Source organism: Erpetoichthys calabaricus, chromosome 9 (genome assembly GCF_900747795.2).
Source record: "Erpetoichthys calabaricus chromosome 9, fErpCal1.3, whole genome shotgun sequence".
NCBI lineage: Eukaryota > Metazoa > Chordata > Cladistia > Polypteriformes > Polypteridae > Erpetoichthys > Erpetoichthys calabaricus.
The window spans coordinates 32,308,317-32,329,561 of NC_041402.2; the positions used below are offsets into that span (position 1 = coordinate 32,308,317).

General features: G+C 34.4%; 1 protein-coding gene across 4 annotated transcripts in view; it reads left to right on the forward strand.

The window, feature by feature from the left end:
• The window catches only part of kcnt1a (potassium sodium-activated channel subfamily T member 1a), a 225,710-nt gene that overhangs the window by 178,271 nt on the left and 26,194 nt on the right, over positions 1-21,245 (forward strand). For 2 of the 4 annotated variants that reach the window (XM_051931758.1, XM_051931760.1), the window contains exons 25-29: positions 2,027-2,128; positions 2,634-2,717; positions 9,522-9,650; positions 12,045-12,065; positions 17,195-17,492. In XM_051931758.1, coding sequence (XP_051787718.1) covers positions 2,027-2,128; positions 2,634-2,717; positions 9,522-9,650; positions 12,045-12,065; positions 17,195-17,492 — 634 coding nt within the window. The remainder of the gene's footprint in view (positions 1-2,026; positions 2,129-2,633; positions 2,718-9,521; positions 9,651-12,044; positions 12,066-17,194; positions 17,493-21,245) is intronic. The other 2 variants (XM_051931759.1, XM_051931761.1) reach the window with 1 other exon arrangement.

Consider the following 21,245-nt stretch of genomic DNA (forward strand, 5'->3'; position numbering starts at 1 on the left):
ATAGTTATAAACAGGCAAACTGTGATCCATTCTGGATCTGTTCAGAGTTTGTTCTTAAACTTTTAACTGGAGCAGTCAAACAACTTTTACTTAAACCAAGTGGATAACATTAGCTAATGATACTGTATGGGCTTTTCTTTTTCAGATTCCATGCTAGTCTTCTAATTTCTAACTGTTTTATTATTGACATGTCATGTGCTGAAGGTACAAGATGTCAGAGGCCCTATGAGAGATTGGCCAAAGATGTATAACAGTGGCTGTTCCTTTTATTTAATTTCATAGATTCACTCTAGCAAAGCAGGCAACATATACTATAGCTATCTCAAAGCATTTGAACCCTGAATCAATTGCCAACTGAATTTATCCATTTTTCTGTGTATTTTCTCCCACAATTCAAAGATATGATGTTAGGTCAATTGGCATCACTAAATGGTCACTATGCATGAGAGTGCCCTTCAATGGCCTGTTGTTTTGTTCATAATTAGTTTTTTTCTTACACGCATTGCTTCTGGAATAGTTTCTTTCTCCTCTTGACCCTGTCTTGGAAAGCTTAAACTCAGAAATTGTACAGATAGATTATTTTCTGTCTACCTTACTACCTCCACTCTGATTGATCCAAAATGGCTATTCTGAACACAAAGGTGGACCTTCCCATGTCAACACAGTATTGCAACATAAAGGCCAAAAGATGTATTATTAACTGATGGTGAATGAAAATACAAAAATCAGAAAAAATTAAATGGGCTGTTTACCTAATTTTTGGAAGAAGTCTGTGCTTTAGATGGGTGATGGAATAAAGGAAAGTGTAAAGAATGCAGTTGTGCTTAAAGAGCCAGATCAACTCCAGCAGCTTTTTTCCAGTGTGTAAAAAAATGTCTCCTTCCTCTCAATCAGTGACTATGTTGCCTCCTACTGGCTGAACAAGAGACGACTGACCTGTTGGCCCCCCAGTATTCCTCTAAGATCAGCAGCATGGTCCTCACATTGCCAGTTAGTGACATTATATTGTCACACTTTCGCCTTGAATGCCATTTTTGCCTCTCACTACTGTAGGTCTGCTTGGCCTCATTGTCTCTCTCTATTTTAGCTCAGTTTGTCTAGCATTCTGGGGTACCTGTTCTCATATACTTTGGGGGGGGGCAACTAAGAGATTTATCGCCACTACTCTCCCATGTCACTTTTCTTTCCACCTTGGCATGCCAATGTGATTTCCCATTGTCAATGTGGTGTTGTTTTTGTTACACAGATTTTCTACGGGATCTTCTTCTTCCTTGCATCATTTATATGGTGTCTTTTTAAGCCAAGAATCATATTTCAATTTGGGCAAATAAGCAGATCAGTCCTTTCTATAAGGCCAGGAGTGGGCATATTTGTCCTAAAGTTTTAAGCATTGTATCCACCTATATCATAATTAATTTTAGAAAAAAGGGCTATTTTATTTTTCTTTATCATTTCAAATTATTGGTGGCATAATGGATAATGCTGCTTTTTATAGATTTGATGTTCTGTGTTTTAACCCTGTGCCTGCTTGTGGTCCATATGGAATTTGCATCACATCTACGTGTGTGTGTGTGTGTGTGTCTGTCTGTCTTCCTCTAGGGAATATGGTTCTCTTTTTACATCCCTAAAGAATTGCAGGTTAGGTGTTGGTATGTACAAAGTGAGTTATTTGATGGACTGGTACCCCATCCAAGGCTGTTTCTTGCCATGCACCCAGTGCTTCCAACCATAAATTGAATTAATAAGGATTGAGAATGATACGTTATGTTATGCTTTTATATTTCTACTGTTGGATTGATGGCACATTATAATAACATGGTTAGTCAGTACATGTTTAGATTTACAGTCCAACATACCACAACCAGAAAACACATCAGAACAGTGTTAAACAAATTGCGCTGCTATGTTATATGTACAATATTGATATTATTTTATACTGTTACTACTATGAATAAAAATTACTATCAATTAATTAATTAATTAATACAGTTCTGTTTTAATTTTCATTCATTTTCTTGTTTTCTAGAAAGAACGTGAGAAAGGCTCTAACTTGGCTTTTATGTTCAGACTTCCTTTTGCTGCTGGGAGAGTTTTCAGTATTAGCATGTTGGACACTTTGCTTTACCAGGTAAATTACATTTTCCTTATGCATTAACCTTGATATTTTTAAAGCTACAAGGCTATTAAGCAACTTTTGGCTTGTTAGAAAATGTCTGAGCTTTAATTTAACATTATTACCATTTAATAAGGTCTATCCGCCACCTTCAATGCTACCTCTGCAGAAGTAACCCATCTACCTGGAAACAGCAGGTGTAGAGTTTCATATTTTAAGGATTTGGCTAGACTTTCTACTACTGCTAATGTCAAAGTTCATGCTATCCTTTCACATTAAATCAATTTTCAATAACAGCAGAATAAAATTTTAATAATAACAGAAATGTTCTTCTATTTGTATTTCCAATATATCTGCAAGCAGTGAGAATTTCTGCCGTGAAAATGCTCCATATACTTGATGAAAAAATCCAAGTATAATAATCTATAGAAATTACTGTTCTGTGTGGACAAGGTAGCAGGTGTTTTTGTCAATATATAGCCTACTCACATGTTTACACTTTTCTTTTTATTTGTCCTAGTCCTTTGTCAAAGATTTCATGATCCCAATTGCAAGACTCTTACTTGGGCTTGACACAACCCCTGGCTCAGGATACCTGTGTGCTGTAAGTAATCTTCAGTACCTGTATATTTGTATCAGCTTTTCAATATTTTCAATGTTAAACCTGAATCAAGATTCCTGCACTAATCTGAATTTGTGAACTGTACTTGTTGGTTTTATTGACTTACTAGCAGTTGATTGGCAACGTTAATTGTCAGTACAAGGTTGTATAGCACAACCTGAAAGGAGTTAACAGAGGAGACAATTCCATGGTAAAGTGTTTTAACAAACAAATATACACACACCTGTCAGATGTGGCCTTTTGTTATGTTTGCAGGAAAAAAATCTTTGTCACCTTTGCAGTTAGCCTTTATTGTGTATCATCCATTTTCTTACTGAAACATTGAAGAACATTGAGATAGATAGATAGATAGATAGATAGATAGATAGATAGATAGATAGATAGATAGATAGATAGATAGATAGATAGATAGATAGATAGATAGATAGATAGATAGATAGATAGATAGAACTTTAAAGACCTCGTTCTGCATGGATATGCAGTATACTGATCAAATAACATGTCTGTTTCCTTTGTGAATGGTTGAGTGGGGCCAGTCAATGTCTGCATGATCTGTGATGGACTGCTGTCCTGTCCAGAGCTGGTTGCAGCTGTGCTCAATGCTGGTTGGATCTCAGAGACTCAGCTCAAGCAATTTAATTCTAATATCTGGGCAGTTTGCTGGGTTCCTGTCCTTTATGGATTGCTTTCTTTAAAATAGCTAATCTTATAAATATTGTAGTTGCTCCTAGACTCCACTTCTATCTGTCAAAGAGTTGTCGCTGTTGAATCTTTAACTCAAAAACCTATCCTCAGCTCTTTTTTACATTTGATTTCTCTTACCTAGAGAGAAGGAAGCAATCAAAGCTGAGAAATAGGCTGCCATAACTACATTACAGTGAGTACTAGTGTTGATTGGCAAAATTCGCCTGTGGAAGGACCGCGGGAGGTGTGTATCCAGAGCATTACCTCCCCCAGAATGCTAGGTGACAGCCCCCCCGGGGTTGCAGCGGTGCCTTGGACTCCTGCAGGGCTCCATGGGAGTTGGAGTTGGAGTTGGATGCAGCCTTGATGGAATCCATGGGCGCTGCCAGGGAGCGCTACAGCAGCTGCTGAGCCCTTATCAACAGCTCTTCCACCAGTTACCTTATAAAAGGAGCCAGCAGCCACTAGTCTGAGAGCCACAGTCAGGAGGAGGGAAACGCAGCTTGCCAGGAGGAGGGGAGGAGAAAAAAGTAAAGAGAAAAGGAATAGAATTGTGTTGTGTTGTGTTGTGTTGTGCTTGGGGACTCTGCTGGGCTTGTGGGGAACGGGGAAGGCGTTTCCCACAAGGGAAAAAGGAAAAAATAAAACCTGTGTGCACCTTGAACTTGTGTCCCACACTTGTCTGTGTTGGGTTGAGCCAATAGTGCCCGCCTAGAGGGCCACATGCCAAAGTGTTTTCACGGCAATTGTCTTGTATTCACCTTGTTTGCTGAATGTTTTCCTGAAAATTTGCCATGCATCATTCACAGAAGAACATTTGTTTTCCAGAGCTCTTATGAACTTGAAGTTCAAAGCACTTAAGAGTTCCACAGGTCTCTGAAATGCCCACTAGAGTGGGTATACCATCAAACCCCAGCTAGGTACATGGGCAAATGTGGGACCTTTAAAAAAAAAAATAAGAAAAATTATTTTCTCAAAAAAAATGCTTTTGAGGAAGAATGGAGTTCCATGGAGCACAGAAGGCAAAAAGAGTTGCCTTAAACAATAAAGTAATCCAAGCCAGTGTTAATTTTATTGATAAAAACTAAGACAAAAAATATTTGTCAATGACATTTTTTCAGTGATGAAAACGGAACAAAAACTAAATAAAAATGCTCCTTTAATGACAAAAACTAAGATGAATGCTTTTAAAATCATTTTTGACAAAAACTAAACAAAATTAAAATGTTATAGACGGACGACAGGACAGTGGCCGATGTGAAGCTTTTTGCAGTCTCTATTACATATGACATTACACAACGAAAGGAACAAGCATGAATGCAGTGGTGCAATTTTAATAATTTTGTAAGCATGCTTATAATTGGATAACTCTAAGTTTGGGCGGCATCAAAAAATCATCACATCAGCCAGAATTCTGCTCCATTACTCTCTGCTATGTCGGCCAACGTGATTCTCTTGTGAAAAAAACAGTCAGACATATGGACCGACTTTAATTACAACACAGATGAAAATAATACCCAGTGTAAGCCACATGAAATGAAGCTCACGGAAAAGAACACCACTAACCTGAAAAGGATTCTAGAAGCATGCAATCCTGAGCTTTATGCCAAGGTTGTAACATTAGCTAGGTGGCAACTTACCCAACGTCATTACTGCTTGTTACCTTTGGCTCTCATTCACCCTGCTAATACAAATGCGTCAAGTGCGAATTGGGAAAATGTGCATATTAAAGAAAACAAAAAGCCAACACACAGACACACAGGATTTTGTTATTGTCCTCGAATGTGGGTTGTAACTGTTTGGCATGTAGTGTAACGAATTTTTACAGCAGATGAAATGACGGGGGATTAATTGTTTTTAATACAGTGTCCTACACAGTCCCGATAATAGAATGGAAGCTTCACATTCGTTCCTTGATTGTAATGAGCACATCTGCACCTGTTCGTCTATGTAACTGGTGGATACAGTTAAGGGTTGCAGGTGAAACCATCTTGCATCATCCACTTACTCATACAGGCACAGTGACAGTGATGACAATAGTCGAAGCAATTAAACATCGAGACAAGTTTCAAACAAAGTGAGTATTTGGCTTGTCTAAGTCACTGATAAAATGCAGCTGCTCCATTTGTTAACATAAAATGTACAGTATTTAAGATTTCAGTCCTTGAAGTGATTGAAGCACATCTCCCAATTAATATGATATTACTGCTTCATTGCTGAATACAACTCTGAAAACACTAAATTTTTATTATTTGTTAGATTTTCAAGGTTAAAGTAATGTTTATAAGCATAACCCCTAAAATGTGGAGAACATAGTTAAAGAATTTATGTCATATATTAGAATGGTTAGTGAATGTAATGCAGTATCTCAGCTATGATTAACTGACTACAGGTAACATTTGTAATTGTGGATTTACACACAGGCTAAGCAATAACAAAGTCTGATCACTCATGTCATACACTTTGTTCTGAAATATTGCAAAAAATATATCATGTAAAAAATGTGACTCATCCATTAAATCTTCCTCTTTAGTAACAAGCTAATTGTTTCAATATAAATCTTACAATAGCAAATGTAAATGTAAAAAGCCATATGAGACCTGCTGCAGTTGGTTTTTGTTTATGGTTACCTATAGGGGTGTGTATTGTATATATTTTTACCTATTTAAAAACCATATGTAGAATATCTTTGACTTTGCTTTGTATGTTCGAAATATTATGTAATAAGAATATTATAATTATGTCAGTTAACCAGTGGTAGCACAAAGCTGTGGTCATGTGGGGCTAGAAAATGTCAGTATGTTATTATTAGGTATAATACAGCTCACAACAGCCATCAGATGCATAATAAGGTTTGTTTTTTTTTAATAATGAATTTACAACAAGGCACCCATATGTATCATTTGTATCTTATTGAACTCACATTATGCATTAAAAATATAAGCTTTCAAAGAATATACATAAACCAAGGAAGCCTAAAAAAACATAAATTAATCTTGAAAATTACTATGTTGGAATGTTGGGCCAAAGATCATCAATTATAAATGAGGATATATACAGTACAAGATAAGCCTTATAGCTGACAGCTGAAATGATTGATTCCTGACTTGGTCACTGAGTAGAGCTTATTTATGTTCTTTACATGTCATTGATCACCTTTACACCTGGTATTAAAATGCAACTCCATACTTCCCAAGCTTCTTTTTCTATTTCAGAATATCTCCATCTACATTAACAAAATGATTTTTAAGAAATTCGACTCAATTATAACCTCATGTATCTGGAATCAGAGACGCCCATGCATTCAGAAGGTGACTTTACAAAGACCTAAAGCAGAAGATGGCAAGGCACTACCTGACTTTCAATTTTAGGGCAGTAAATATACAAGCTATAAAGACCTGGAAATTGACACAAATTGAGGAAGTTACAGAAGCTTGGTCTGCAATGGCCATATAATCTTGCTGTATGCCCTGCTTTTTGCCCCAGTAAATACAAATTTTTGTCAATATACCAATAATCCAATTGTCCATAAACACTCAGTATATGGAACCAATGCAGGATGTACTTCAAGGCAAAGAAACTTTATCTTTTGCTCCTTATCATGTTAATAAAGTATCTATCTATCTATCTATCTAATCACCTTTTTCAACCCTACCAAACCTACACAGTATTTTATCTTTGGAAATCATCCTAGATTAAAACACATAAAGAATTGTATATAGGTAAAGCTTTTGTACCTTATGAACAATTATGCTTCAAATTCAGCTTCCCAGCAGCACGATTTTTCAACTTCTTTCAAATCAGAAATTTTGCTCAAAGAAACCTAGCCAATTTTCCACACCTCCCACCCATTTCTATTTCAGAAAAAACACTGCTCAGTCTTGAATACTCAGACAGCACTTCAGCAATACATAACATCTCAAAGTCACTTCCTTTCACAGATCCTAGGGTATGGTGGGAAAAGGATCTTTCAATTAATATCTCAGAAAAGGAGTGATAGGCAACTATGCATAGAATACACTCTAGCTCTATATGCACAAATCATCCTATAATTAAACTTAGAATCTTTTATTAATTGCATTTATCTTGTTTAAAATTGTCCAAAATATATCCAGGGCAACATCCAACCTGGGCCACATGTTTTGGGAGAACACCAAATTACTGTAACATCATTTTGGACAAAAATCTTTGGATACAATCTTGGTGGCACAATCATTCCTAAACTGTTAACAACTGTGTTTGGTGGACCTCCAGATGGGCTTAAAGTGGAGAAGGACAAATTGATTGTAATTACTGACACCACGCTACTAGCACATAGATTTATCTTGTTTAACTGGAAGAATCCCATCCCACCTTTATTGTGTAGCTTATGTTCTATACTATCTGAAATTGAAAAAAAAATCTAATTCTCACTTAGAGGATGTGTTCAAAACTTTTCTAAAATATGGCATGATTTAATTAATAGAGTTTTAGAATAAGCATTTATATTTGACAGAAAGGGGACATTTTCCTTTCTTTTTCTTTTTTTCTTCTAACTATTTTTGCCTATGCTTTTAGCTGTCCTTTTTTTTCCTCTCGGGTTGGGGTTGAATTCTGTTTTACTATATGTTGTCATTTTTGTTCCTGGTTTTTATAACTTTGATTTTTTTCCTTCATTTTTAGTTTGAATATGAAGTCATTTGTTGTATACATTTGATTTGATTGTTTTCAATGTTATTTTCTTCAAATAAAATAAATACAAATAAAAAAATAGGACAAAGTAGACAATGGAGCTGCATTTTATCTGGATAGAGATCTGATATCATCTTCCCAGGCAAAATTCAAATGAACTTCCACTTACATGATTTGACGTTTGCAAAAAAAAAAAATTTGCATTTACACTTTTTGTAAATGTGGCCACTATCCTTTTCTGACTACCTTCAAATGTAGTGTGAGTTTCTTTACACCTGGTTTTAACGTGGTGATGTGCTATCTGATTATGACTGGACCAACACAGTGTCAAGTTTTAAGAAAGCCAATGTGAGTTTTACCCATTCCCTAAACATTTACATATTGTGTTAATTAGCAACTCTAAATTGGCCTTGCATTAAGCGTACAAGTTTATCTGTGAATATGCCCATTAATAGTCTGGGTTCCTGTCAAAGCTAATGGTTTGCCTTTCCTTAAATGTTGCTTCAGCTTCTAACAGCTCTATAGTGGATAATAAATGTTTATATAGTGCATTGTTACATAAACCCGGGACTTTGTAGCTTTAAAGAAGTTTAGAAAAATTAGAAATATTTTGTTCAGACAGCTACAGTGTTAATGCTGGTGGACATTTTTTGGAGTGTAACATGTTTATTTTCACTACGACTTCACCTTGTTTTATGATAGAGCAAGTAGTGCAATTTACAGATCCTGTTTTTTTGTTTTTAATGTAGGACTATAAGCATGTAATTTGCACATCAGTGGGAATAAAAGCCATGAAAAACATTAGTACAAGGTGCTTTACTAGTCCAAAGTAAAAATGCAGTTGTTTTCATGCACTGACAGGTGAAGTAACTTGTTTGAATTAAGCAGTAAAGTGGTAGAAGGGTTTGTGCATTAAACTTTTTGACTTTAGGCCCATTGCCTCAGCCACTAGATAGATAGATAGATAGATAGATAGATAGATAGATAGATAGATAGATAGATAGATAGATAGATAGATAGATAGATAGATAGATAGATAGATAGATAGATAGATAGATAGATAGATAGATAGATAGATATTTTATTAATCCCAAGGGGAAATTCATTAAGCAACTCATGCCAAATAATTAACCAAATAAAAGTGTTGTTTCACTTCTTCTCCCCTACCTGAATACAACATTATTTCTGATGATTTCTAGTATATTTGATCAGCAACTTCACGATATTTATAAAAGAACACTGTTTGATGAAACAAATAATGAAGATTTTGGGTGTTAATTTCCTTAGGCTTTACTTCCATCAATTTATTGGAGTGCTCAACAAACCCTACCTAATTAAATTTCGTCCAGATACTGTACAGCACTCTATATGCAAGATTCTATTGTTCATTTTTAATTCTACACATTTTTTTTGACTTGTTCATGTAATCAGATGAAAATAACAGAAGATGATTTATGGATCCGAACATATGGCAGATTATTTCAAAAGCTGTGTTCTTCCAGTGCTGAAATTCCAATTGGCATCTATCGTACAGAATCTCACATGTTTTCAGCATCTGAGGTAAGAAATATTCTATTTTGTAAAACGTATTGTTTTTTTGATATTCATGTTTCTTTGTAAGGTTTTATTTCAAAACAAAACACTTCTATTGTTATTTTATACAGTTAATGGTTTTAAAAATGACTTCCCTATATTTCTTATATATTTCTTCTATTTCTAACTTCTGTAAAAGTTAAATTTCCCTGAAATAAATAGTTCTACCTACCAATCTAGTCCAATCTATAAATAATGCAGTGTTTTGTTGATTTTCATTTTAACTCATTTCTTAATCACATCAACATATATGCATGTGTTAAAATCCGGAGGGATAAATTAAAGTATCCTCCTTGAAAACAGGCAAGCTTTGATTAAGCCACACGTTAAGGAAATTTCCAAAATCAGAAAGCCTTTTTTCACATTTCTAAATTCATACAGGATTGAAATGAAAGTGGCTTCTTATAGAATTGTATAAATGCTACATTTAATTGACAGATTACCATTGTCTTTAAATTAGTCACCTAAGAATTGCAACTACAATAACCTTAACTTTTAAACAGGTCATTTACAAACATTCATTTCAGCTGCATGACAGTCCTGTTAAGATCTGAGAATATAGATGGTACATTAATAGTGAATTCAGGATTTATTTAATTGGGAGAATTGAGCATTGTTTCCAGCATTATAATGTGACCCAGTAATATGTGAATTGTTGCATTACTGGTGTTACTTTGAAAAGTCGGTATTCAATTTAGATCCTGCTTTTCTGTTAGTTTACTGTGGTTTTGTTTTTTCTTTCTTAACCAGCCATTTATCAGAAATTTGTTGATAGGATTTTGAAGTTGACTTTTTTGTAAAGGTGATGGTTAAACAGAAAAGAGAGTTTTTAACATTGAGTTTTATTTCTGTGTAGTGCATATAATAAACAAAGCAAGTTAAATGATTAGTATATAATGAAATGACAATATAAAGTCTATTAATGATTGAGATATAGCCAGTTGACCCAGGACTAGCATTAATAGAGAAAGTCAAGCTCTGGGGGGCTCATGATCAGTTATGAAAGACAAAGGCACACTTTTGATGACCTAGGCAAGCTGAACGCCTGGGCCCTATTAGGCATTTTACAATAGTATTAGTACATGCTAGAAAGTATAACAAGTAGTAGACTTGGATTTCAAAGAAACAAAAGCATGCTTGTAAGAATTAAAATTCTCTACAATTCATGTTTGTATTGATATAATTAGAAAAATGCTCTTATCCAACCATCTCAAATTAATTTTATTAGCACTGTAAATGAATAGTGCAATATTGCAAACAGTGTTGGCATGTTCATGTTATGCCTGTTTGCATGGCTATTTTTTGGGTCTCAAGTGACCTCTTGTTAAAGCATGTTTTATATGAATGTACCTGCTTCCAATAAATTGTGTTGAAAATAGAGAGTGACATCTGTGTTTTACACCATGTGGTATGGTTCCCTTCTCAATCCTTTGCTACCAAAATGTTTGTGCCATTTTTCCACATTTAACCCCTGAAATGCTCACTATGGGCACTGCTTTGGCCTGTGTTATAATCCTGCTAGAACCATACAGTTAATATTGTTGTACAAAAGTAACTATTTTTATGGTTAATTTACTTTAACATTGTTTTGGTGACTTCAACACATCAACACTGAGTAATCTTAGAATGCCTAATTTCTGGGAACCCTGCATATTGCTCCCACTCCTCCTGACTTCATACAGGTCGAATATGTTCTGATTGATTATAAAAAGGGCCTTAAGGATTTAGGCATTTACACAAGTCTGGGTAAACAATTAACCTCTGCAACAGCACTAAGCAAGTCCTCTTAAATTACTCGCAAGCTATCATGACAGTCTGTCCATTTGTCTGCCGCAGCCTCAAGAGGAATTTTGCTAAAATCTAAGGAAACAACAAAATTATGAAAATACTCAGAAATAAACTATTTATTTCATCATGTGGGTTTATGTTATGCTCTTTTCAAGCTATATTGTGTAAACAGCACATAATCTAAAATGTGTGGTTTTTTTTTAAAAATTACTTGCTAATTTCATTCCTGGCTAAAATGTTGTCCAGTGTATAGATTACATTGGTTACCTTTAGAACTTATTTGAAATTCATAAAAGCATAGCTGAACTAAAAAATGACAGATCTTTATACACCTACAGTAAATGAAGCACCAGACAAATAACATAAAAAGCAGTCTTTCTCAAATGAAAACAAGTGAAGACCTTAAGAGTGTGTATTTGATAACCTGAGGAATGAAATGAGCAAATTAAGACTAGATAAGGAGGCAGGACTCCAAAGTAACAGAGCTTTATTGGCCCTCCCAGCATATCTGGTGAAATTGTGATTGCAAGCAACTTTACAATTCTGCAGTCATGATTTTTGTTTCTTTTGCAGTCTCAAGATATTGCTGCACAGGTAAGAGAGCTTTACCTGTCTCATCCTGAAACCATCTGCTTGTTTTCTTTCTTTTTTTTTCGTTTTTCTGAATCAATGCATAACATGAGCTGTCTGGTGAGTTTTAGTTCAGAAGAGGAGATTAAACTTAAATTGGAATCAAAGGTCTCTGTCATTATTTGCTAAACTGATGATATTGGGAAAAGGTGTCATACTGACCTGATAAGAAACCTCTGTGGCATCACTGCTGCAGCCAAAAATGGCATACTGTCACAAAAAATATCACTGATACTTTAATACAAACCCAAAAAAGTACTTTTTGGTGTGAGTCTTAAAATGGAAGTAACTATGCTAATGTCTATAAAGCTAAGTAAAATAAATATTTAAGTTGCTATCTGGTTCTTTATGTAAGATTTAAAGATTACAAAATCATTTATATTCTTGAAGTAAACATTTGTAATACAATACAGGCATAATGTGTTTATTTTAAATCAGGAGAAGAAGAAAATATACTTTGCATGCTTGTGTGATTAGGAATATTTGTGGTATTATTATTATTTTTTTTTTTAATAAATCTACAGGCTGAGGTTGGGAGTGGACAGGTGTGATGCATGTGAATATAAAGGAATATGATTCTTATTAGAGTATTATTAATCGATTATATTAATACATAGATAAAGAACCTGGGTTATCCAGCTCAGGGTAGTAGAAGATTATAGACCATCCGCCCAAAATGTATGTGCAGCTCAGGAAATGCTCCTAGACAGGGCATTTGTTCATTTCAAAGCTCAGGCAAGTCTGTGGTTATATATATATATATATATATATATATATATACTGTATATATATATATATATATATATATATATATATATATATATACTGTATATATATATATATATATATATATATATATATATATATATATATATATATATATATATATATATATATATATATATATATAAATATATATATATATATATATATATATATATATATATATATATATGTATATATATATATATATATTTATATTTATATATATAATATAACAACACTGTTACTAGACCTCACTGGCTTAGTCAACTCCTATATATTTACAATTTGTTATAGGTTCAAAACTATGTGTAAATAAGTAGACAGTTATTGAGGAGTAACATGACATGTCCATCTTTAAGTAAAGATGTCAAACTTAGTCTACTTTGGTTTTAAAGGTTAAGACCTTCAAAAGAAGATTAATTGATGTGCTTACATCTGTCATCCCATGACTTAATATTAAATGGTCATAATGCATACTTTACCACAATTAAAACAAAGATATATAGAGAAGTAAGAAATGAAAACAAATCAACAAGGACCACTAGAACAATGTGCTGTGTATAAGTTGGAGACAGCTTACTGTCACTGAATAAACCATTCCTAACCCAAGCCTAAATTGACCAGTGACTTCCATTGTTTTTCTAACCCAGTTATCCAGTTTCTGATGACAATTTGTCATTGCTCTCAAGTAGGTCAGCAGTTAATCAGCTTCTCACCCTTCGTCACCCTAATCTAAACCCACTTATTAGAAATAGTTACAGGGAGTTAGTTGGAAAATATATTGGTACCAACAGGCATAACCCTGGAAAGAATGTCACATTGCTGACATTGTTATATAGACAACTAAGTCAAAAAATAGTCTTTTCAAAATTCAGTTTTCTGCATAAAGAACAAATATAAACATAAAATTTATCTCTTTTCTGCCTCACTCCGCACTGTCCTTGCAATGCGGCCACAGAGAGCTTAAACAACTCGGCACATTCACATAAAAACAACAAGAGTGAGCTTTCTTGAAGGCTTTTACTGGACGTACCATATTGTAAACTGAAATATATACAAAAGAAACGTACATGTTTATACAGGTGTACAACCAAAGACAATAAATAATGATTTACAAATTAATACATAGCAGGCAATATACATTAAACAATAAGGTTTTAAAAGACACTTACAAGGTGAGTGATTTCCACGGTTGGATCAAGACAAAGAGAAGCGTTTAGACAGACCTTCAAATTGCTGCGTACCACAACTAACCAGACCCAGGGGTTTATATACCTTAAAGATACGCTTTGGACATGACCGAAACAAGAGATATAGGGGTGCCTGTGTGAGACACATGGGGTGTATTGTATTTACTACATGCTTTACGTGAGTTTCATAGACATTTATGGCACCACTGTGAGTGGGGGACGTGACTGACAGGTGTGTTAATACATGACAAGACAAAGGGAGAGCACAGTTCAACAAATAATAGTAACAGTTAACAACGTGTGGGGCAGAACAATCTCCACATAGTGAAAGCCTTCAATAACCTAGACAGACTATGCATGTACATTATATTGGTAATGATGTCAATATTTTTATTCATACCAGGAATACACAGTCTCTGTCTTGGTTAGACCACTGCAGCTAAGAGTTTCTGCTGTGACCAGTATCTTCTTCAGAATATAATCCATGCTTTTCATTTAATGGTGTACTTAATTAGGAACTTGCTTTTGTTTACCTGTACAAAATTAATCTGCATTATTAAATTTAGCTATATATGATTTACAGTCATGTCTTACAGCACAGGATAGTACATTCTTCAATTTTTGAATGCTGTTGTTTAATACCAAAGTGGTTTTTCTCTGTTAGAGGCATTTTCTAGTGATCAAACACACATAACATTGTTCATTATTTAAGATAACACTGTTATTTAATTACAATATACTGTATGTTTGGAATTTTTTTTTTGGACTGAATTTGGACTTATTCCTCCACAATTCTAGAGAGATTCATTCCTATATTTCTCAGCATAGCGGTGTCTGCTGGAATCTTTGGTGTACGGTTTAGCATTTAAAAAGAATATTTGTTTGTTTACAATACACTGCTTTTCTGTTTTTATAGTAGGTGTGATGTATAATTTTGCCTTCAGTTTGTTTTGCTAAAGACTTCAAGGCTTCATGAGGAGCAGGTTGTGTGTCCTTAAAGATCAGTGATTTGATTATATTTTATTTTTGGACTACATTTATGTTTCAAGATTTCAGGAAAGTGAGTATTTTTTAAATTATTGATTTGGTAGTTCTTTTCACTTATTCCAAAGTTATTTTAAAAATGTCCAACATATACAGTTCAGTAAAATTAATTATATGGCTAATGTATAGCTAACCATAATTCCATCTAGCTTTCTAACCATTTCTTTAGTGAATATGTGTGATTATATTTATTGTGAACAAATGTTTAAGCAGCAAACAATAGAAAGACATTTAAAATAAACATTTATCTTTTACTAATCTCAACTCTCACTGCTAATGCTTGCTACTCAGTGTTTAATGGGTGCCTGAGTACTTTATACTTATTTTTCCCATTCATAGACAAGAGTAAAGAAAAAGAATATAATGCAATTTACTTAGCAACAAATTAGGTGGAAAATAGCAGCTTCCACATCCTCACAGAACTCGTCGAGATCTTAGGTTTAACAGACAAAAGGCACTGTTGCTCCTCAAACCTAACACACAGACACTGAAAACACGTTAAAAGCACCAAGAGCTTGTTAATTTTTGTAAATTCTTTCCACCACCACTGCCACAAGTAAATGCACAATACAGCACACCATTATTCTTTCTTTTTCTCTCTCTTTCTTCCTCCTCCACTCCTCCCAGCAAAGTTTATCCACTATCCACCTGATTCTGGCTCATCCCTGTGAGGTTAGTGTGGTCCTTTTACATTGTCCAACCAGGAAGTGCTTCTGCTGTCCCAGCGAAGTGATCTGCCAGCACTTCTGAGTCAGTTGGAAACCCGGGGAGCTGCCATCTAGCATCTCGGGAGAGGCAGTGCCCTAAACAAGCTGCCTTCCCCCATCCTTCCATATCTAGAGCGTCCTGGCTGGGTTGAGCTACCGGCCATCTCTTACATTTTCCAGAACTGGACATACACTTCCGTTTTTGAATGCTGTTATCTCACAACTTCTAAGGCATCCATGTTTTTATAGTGTGGTGACCAAAACTGCATAAATAATGCAAATGTGGTCTTACTGTGCTTATCATATTATAGAGTCTGAACTTAGATACTTGGATACATACAAATGCAACTAAAACATAACATTTTACTTGTCTTTTTTAATGGTTTTGTGATTTGCCTGGACAGAGGGAATGTTGTGTCAACACAAACTCCTAAATCCTTTTGAAAGGTGCTTCCTTTAGATTAGTGTCACCCATCCTTTATTTATAATGTTCTTCTGCATGTAGCACTTTGCACTTGTTTAACTTATACTGCATTTTTCCAGGTATTTGCCCAAGTCTGAAGATTGTCCCAGTCTTTATGAATTTCTTATGCTGCCTCCTGATTTTTTGGTTTTATCTGCAAATTTTCCTTATTATATTAGAAGCAATGTTATTAATACGAATTGGAAAATTAACAGCCCTAACATGAATCCAGAAGGAACACCATTAGTAACCTCAATTCATTTATACACATTTTTCAGTGTAATTCAACTATTGAAGACCTGTAAGGTTACAGTGTCATTTAGTATAATGTTCATAATGCGCCGGTTGGTGCTTGTGTGCATCTGTTGTATGGGTTGGTATTTCAAAATAAAATTATTAGGAAAAAGTTGTTACTCTAAAAAGCTTCTTTCTGAATTCACTGTAGTCCACTTGGCATGTAAGCTGCTCCTTTCCTGTCTGACTTTTTAATTGATGTTTATTCGTTTACAGGTTTCAAGATGTTCTGCTCATCATTGAAACAGCATTGTCACTATGACACTGTTTATCGTATTAACGTTGTGTGCTGGCTTTGAAAGCACTAGCCATACTTTTTATGTTTTCCTGAAATATTACTGTGGCAATTGTGAATATTGTAAAACACCTACCTACAGTATCTACAGTATGTAGCTTGTTCACTTTGTATGCAATCTTTTAATACCTGCTGTTTACATGTTTGTCAGCAATAACCACAAGATCCTTGTGATAAATGTAAATGCTGCCTTGTTGTACTTGTTATTAATGATGTTCTATAAAATCATTATTGATTTTGCTAGAATAATTAGTATTTTTTACCATATAAAAATTGCTTTGCCAACTTCCTCTTATGGACATTTATTTAATTTATTGTTCCTTTTTTTAATTCAGTCTCAGGTTTCTATTAATGTAGAAGACTGCGAAGACACTAAAGAAGTGAAAGAAACATGGAGTCATAAAAACAACCATCGCAACTCTACCTCCAGTGATCAGTCTGAGCACCCACTACTTAGAAAGAAAAGTTTGCAGTGGGCCCGGAGGCTAAGTCGAAAAGGTCCCAAGCAAACAAGTAAAACAGAATGCATGAGCCAGCAAAGGGTAAACTTATACAGACGATCAGAGAGACAAGAGCTTTCTGAGCTTGTCAAGAACAGAATGAAGCATCTGGGTTTGCCTACCACTGGTTATGGTAAGTAATGCTGTGCCTTTCACTCTAAATTGGTTTTGGAAAGCAAGGGTGTAAACCTCAACTATCTCAATATATATCTGTAAATGTTAGTTATAATGTAATTTACTGCAGGTAAAAAATTGTTAAAAATATTAGACTGATGTAAAAACTTCCTCATTTAAAATATGTTAAAAACTGCTTCAAGAATCTTTCAGTAAATGTCTAACTTCAGCCATTTCATGGAATTCTTCCCAAATATCTGTATCCTTTTCATATAAGCTCTAGGACTTCCACTAATACTTGAATCCAACTTTACAACTGGTCAAACTTGCCTCTTACTCTTAAGCTTGCCTTATACTCTAAAAGCCATTTAAGGTTCGTTCAAAATTTGTTAAAGGCAGTTCTGCAGAGAGGGTGTGGGATGGCATTTATATCTATAAGGAGTTCTGTTCTTTTCTGAGAATGTGCAAGTTTGAATCAAACCTATAAACAAACAGGCTTCAGATAACAGGTACCAATAGCTTAAAGAAACCCTATAATACAATTAGGATACACAAACTAGTAAATTTTCTTTTAAAAGTAGTATTTTTAAACAAAAATTATCTCTCTTCACACTAGCGTTTTCACATTGTTTACTGAAAACACATAGCAGTTCACCTACACTAGGCAGGCACATATCAGCAAAAAATATCCTTAAATGGAAAGTAACACAGACAGCCACAGAATTTACAACAAAACTGTAGTTACCTGTAAATTATTTACTTTTTGTGTATGTATGCGGTATTCAAACTGTACAAAAAGCTATTTAGATATGTACAGTTTAGCAACACACAAAGCAGCATGGAAAGCAACTCTTCTATGTCTGCTATGTTGGAATATGTTTTTTTTTCCATGAGGGATGACCAATCTAGGAATGCAACACTGTAAAACCAACATCCAATCAGGGAACAACTATGTAATACGCATGAACAAATCAGAGTGTGATTAGAACCAGCGTTTTAGAAAAACTGCATTTTCACACATTCACAATACAAAGCTGAGGCTGCATTTTCAAAAGTATACGGGTCTTGGAAGTGTTTTTAAAAGTCTCAGTTTTTGGGGGTTAAAATGGCAGAGTAGTGTAAATGAAAAATGAAAATGAAGACTAATGTCTGTGTTTTTAAACAAAGCCTTAGTAAAATTTATAACATCTTGAATTAGATCAAAAATGTAATATTCTGAACACAAAAATTGAAACAAAGAACTATTTTTTACACAGAGCAGGTAGACCACAAGAAGCCTAGTTACTTGGACCAATCAACTTTGCTTCTGGTGATATTTATACATAACGAGCTGTATATACCCGGCGTTGCCCGGGGCAGAAGTAACCTAATCGGTCAAACACTTACATATATACCAAAGTAAACCTAATTGGTCAAACAGCTTCATATATACAGAAGCGAACCTAATTGGTCAAACAGTTATGCATGTGCAGAATGATTTTACAAACATTATGCGTGTTAACAATCATTAAAAAGAAAAGATTGAGGAACTGTTCTTCTATATGTGATGAAGCCACTAATAAGACAGATTTTTTTCAGGACCCAGCTGTTTCATAACTAAACTACTGCCACCCCAAAGTAATGCCTAATAGTGGTTTTTGGGGTAGCTGTGGAATAAAAAGGGTGTTTTTTAGTCAGTAACAATCTGACAGTACCCTTCAGTACGGGCTGAAGGGTGCCTATGTAAGGTTTTACATCCTTCCCGTATGGAAAAAAAAACATACTAAACTTTTTTTTCATCATTACAGATAATCTCAGTCAAATCGAAGTACGCATTCTCAATTTATTTTTATCTAATTTTTACTTTTTCACAAAGCCATCCCATGCCAATTTGTATGAATAAACTTTTGCTAGAGAGTTAGCAAAAGTTTATTCATGCACATATTTTAATACGGATAATCTATCTCTAATCAAGGTTCTCATTTTCATTCTAATTTAAAATAATAATAGATACTCATTTTTTTCTTCTGTTTTAGAAAAACCAATCTATGCCACCTACGTCTTCGTCAAGTCAGCTTCATCCAGCTTCATTACATATAGAAGAACAGTTCCTCAATCTTTTCTTTTTAATGATTGTTAACACGCATAATCTTTGTAAAATTATTCTGCACATGCATAACTGTTTGACCAATTAGGTTCGCTTCTGTATATATGAAGCTGTTTCATCGATTAGGTTTGCTTTTGTATTTATGTAACTGTTTGACCAATTAGGTTTGCTTATGTATATAGATTAGCTGTTTGTCCGATTAGGTTGGCTTCTGTATATATGAAGCTGTTTATCCGATTAGGTTCGCTTTTTTTATATATGTAACTGTTTGGCCGATTAGGTTTACTTTGGTATATATGTAACTGTTTGACCGATTAGGTTACTTCTGCCCCGGGCAACGCCGGGTATATACAGCTCGTATATATATATATATATATATATATATATATATATATATATATATATATATATATTATATATATAATATACACAGACACATAAACATTTATATACATATATATACATATCTACTTATACACATCTACATATATATACACACATACATAAACACACACATAAGACTTACTGACTGAAACGGGCTTTCATTGACAATCATGTTACGTTATTTTTAAAATGTTTCCTTTTTTTTTCATAACCTCTTTAACACACTACTTCTCCGCTGTGAAGCGCGGGTATTTTGCTAGTATATATATATATATATATATATAGATATACACACATACATGCAGTTTTAATAACACAGAAATCAATATAAAGATTAACATCATTATCATATGAGAATATGAAGTAATATATAAGAAGCACATTTCATATAAATATAAATTATTAAACAGTAAAATCTTCTTCTGTAATTTGCTACCGTGGCAATTTGTGTGTCTGTCTAGGATTTTAAATGACCTGTAGCTCGCAAACCGTTTCACCTATACACTTGAAATGTGGTACACATATAGTACGTCACGTCTACTATCCGCTTTATGGGTGATGATTGTTTTACTCTTTTTATCTTTATTTTATTTTATTGTAGAATCAACTCCTATCTGCGCACACCAGGGCGGCCGTGGGCGGATGCGTATGGAGTATTCACTCCACGTTATCGTGCATTGCGCTGTCAGTGGTATTTTGATAAAAGAATTTGAACAACATATAAGAAGCGTATAAATTATTAAACAGTAAAACATTAACATTTAAGAAGTAAAGTTACATGAAGTACTACTGCAGTGCCTTCGGGTATACCTCATTTTTTGTTTGCCCATTACATGCTTAAATGTATACATTTTTTGGTGCACCTACCCCAGAACACGCGACATATAACCGAGCGTGGGAGAAGCATGGATTTTAAACACGCGTTGAGTTGATGTGCTGGTCTCCCTCATGAAATAACTGGTAATGTTTGACTAAAATCTACAGCGAGTAAAACGACATTAGCTCCTATTTTTTTTTTTACGATCTCTGAGATGTTGCTTTTTTCGGTTCAAGGCTTCATAAGCTCTTTTATGTTGTATGGTGTACTTATCCCAAACCATCATCTTTGAATGTTGCAAGACTTTCGCCTTGTATGTAGATCGGGGTAATTACATTCATTGCATTCCTAGTCTGAATCACAATGTGATTGTATGGGTGGTTACCTGGCACTGTAGGGTTGCCACCCGTCCTTTAAAATACGGAATCGTGCCGCGTTTGAGAATGAAATTGCGCGTCCCGTTTTGAATCAATACTGGACGGGAT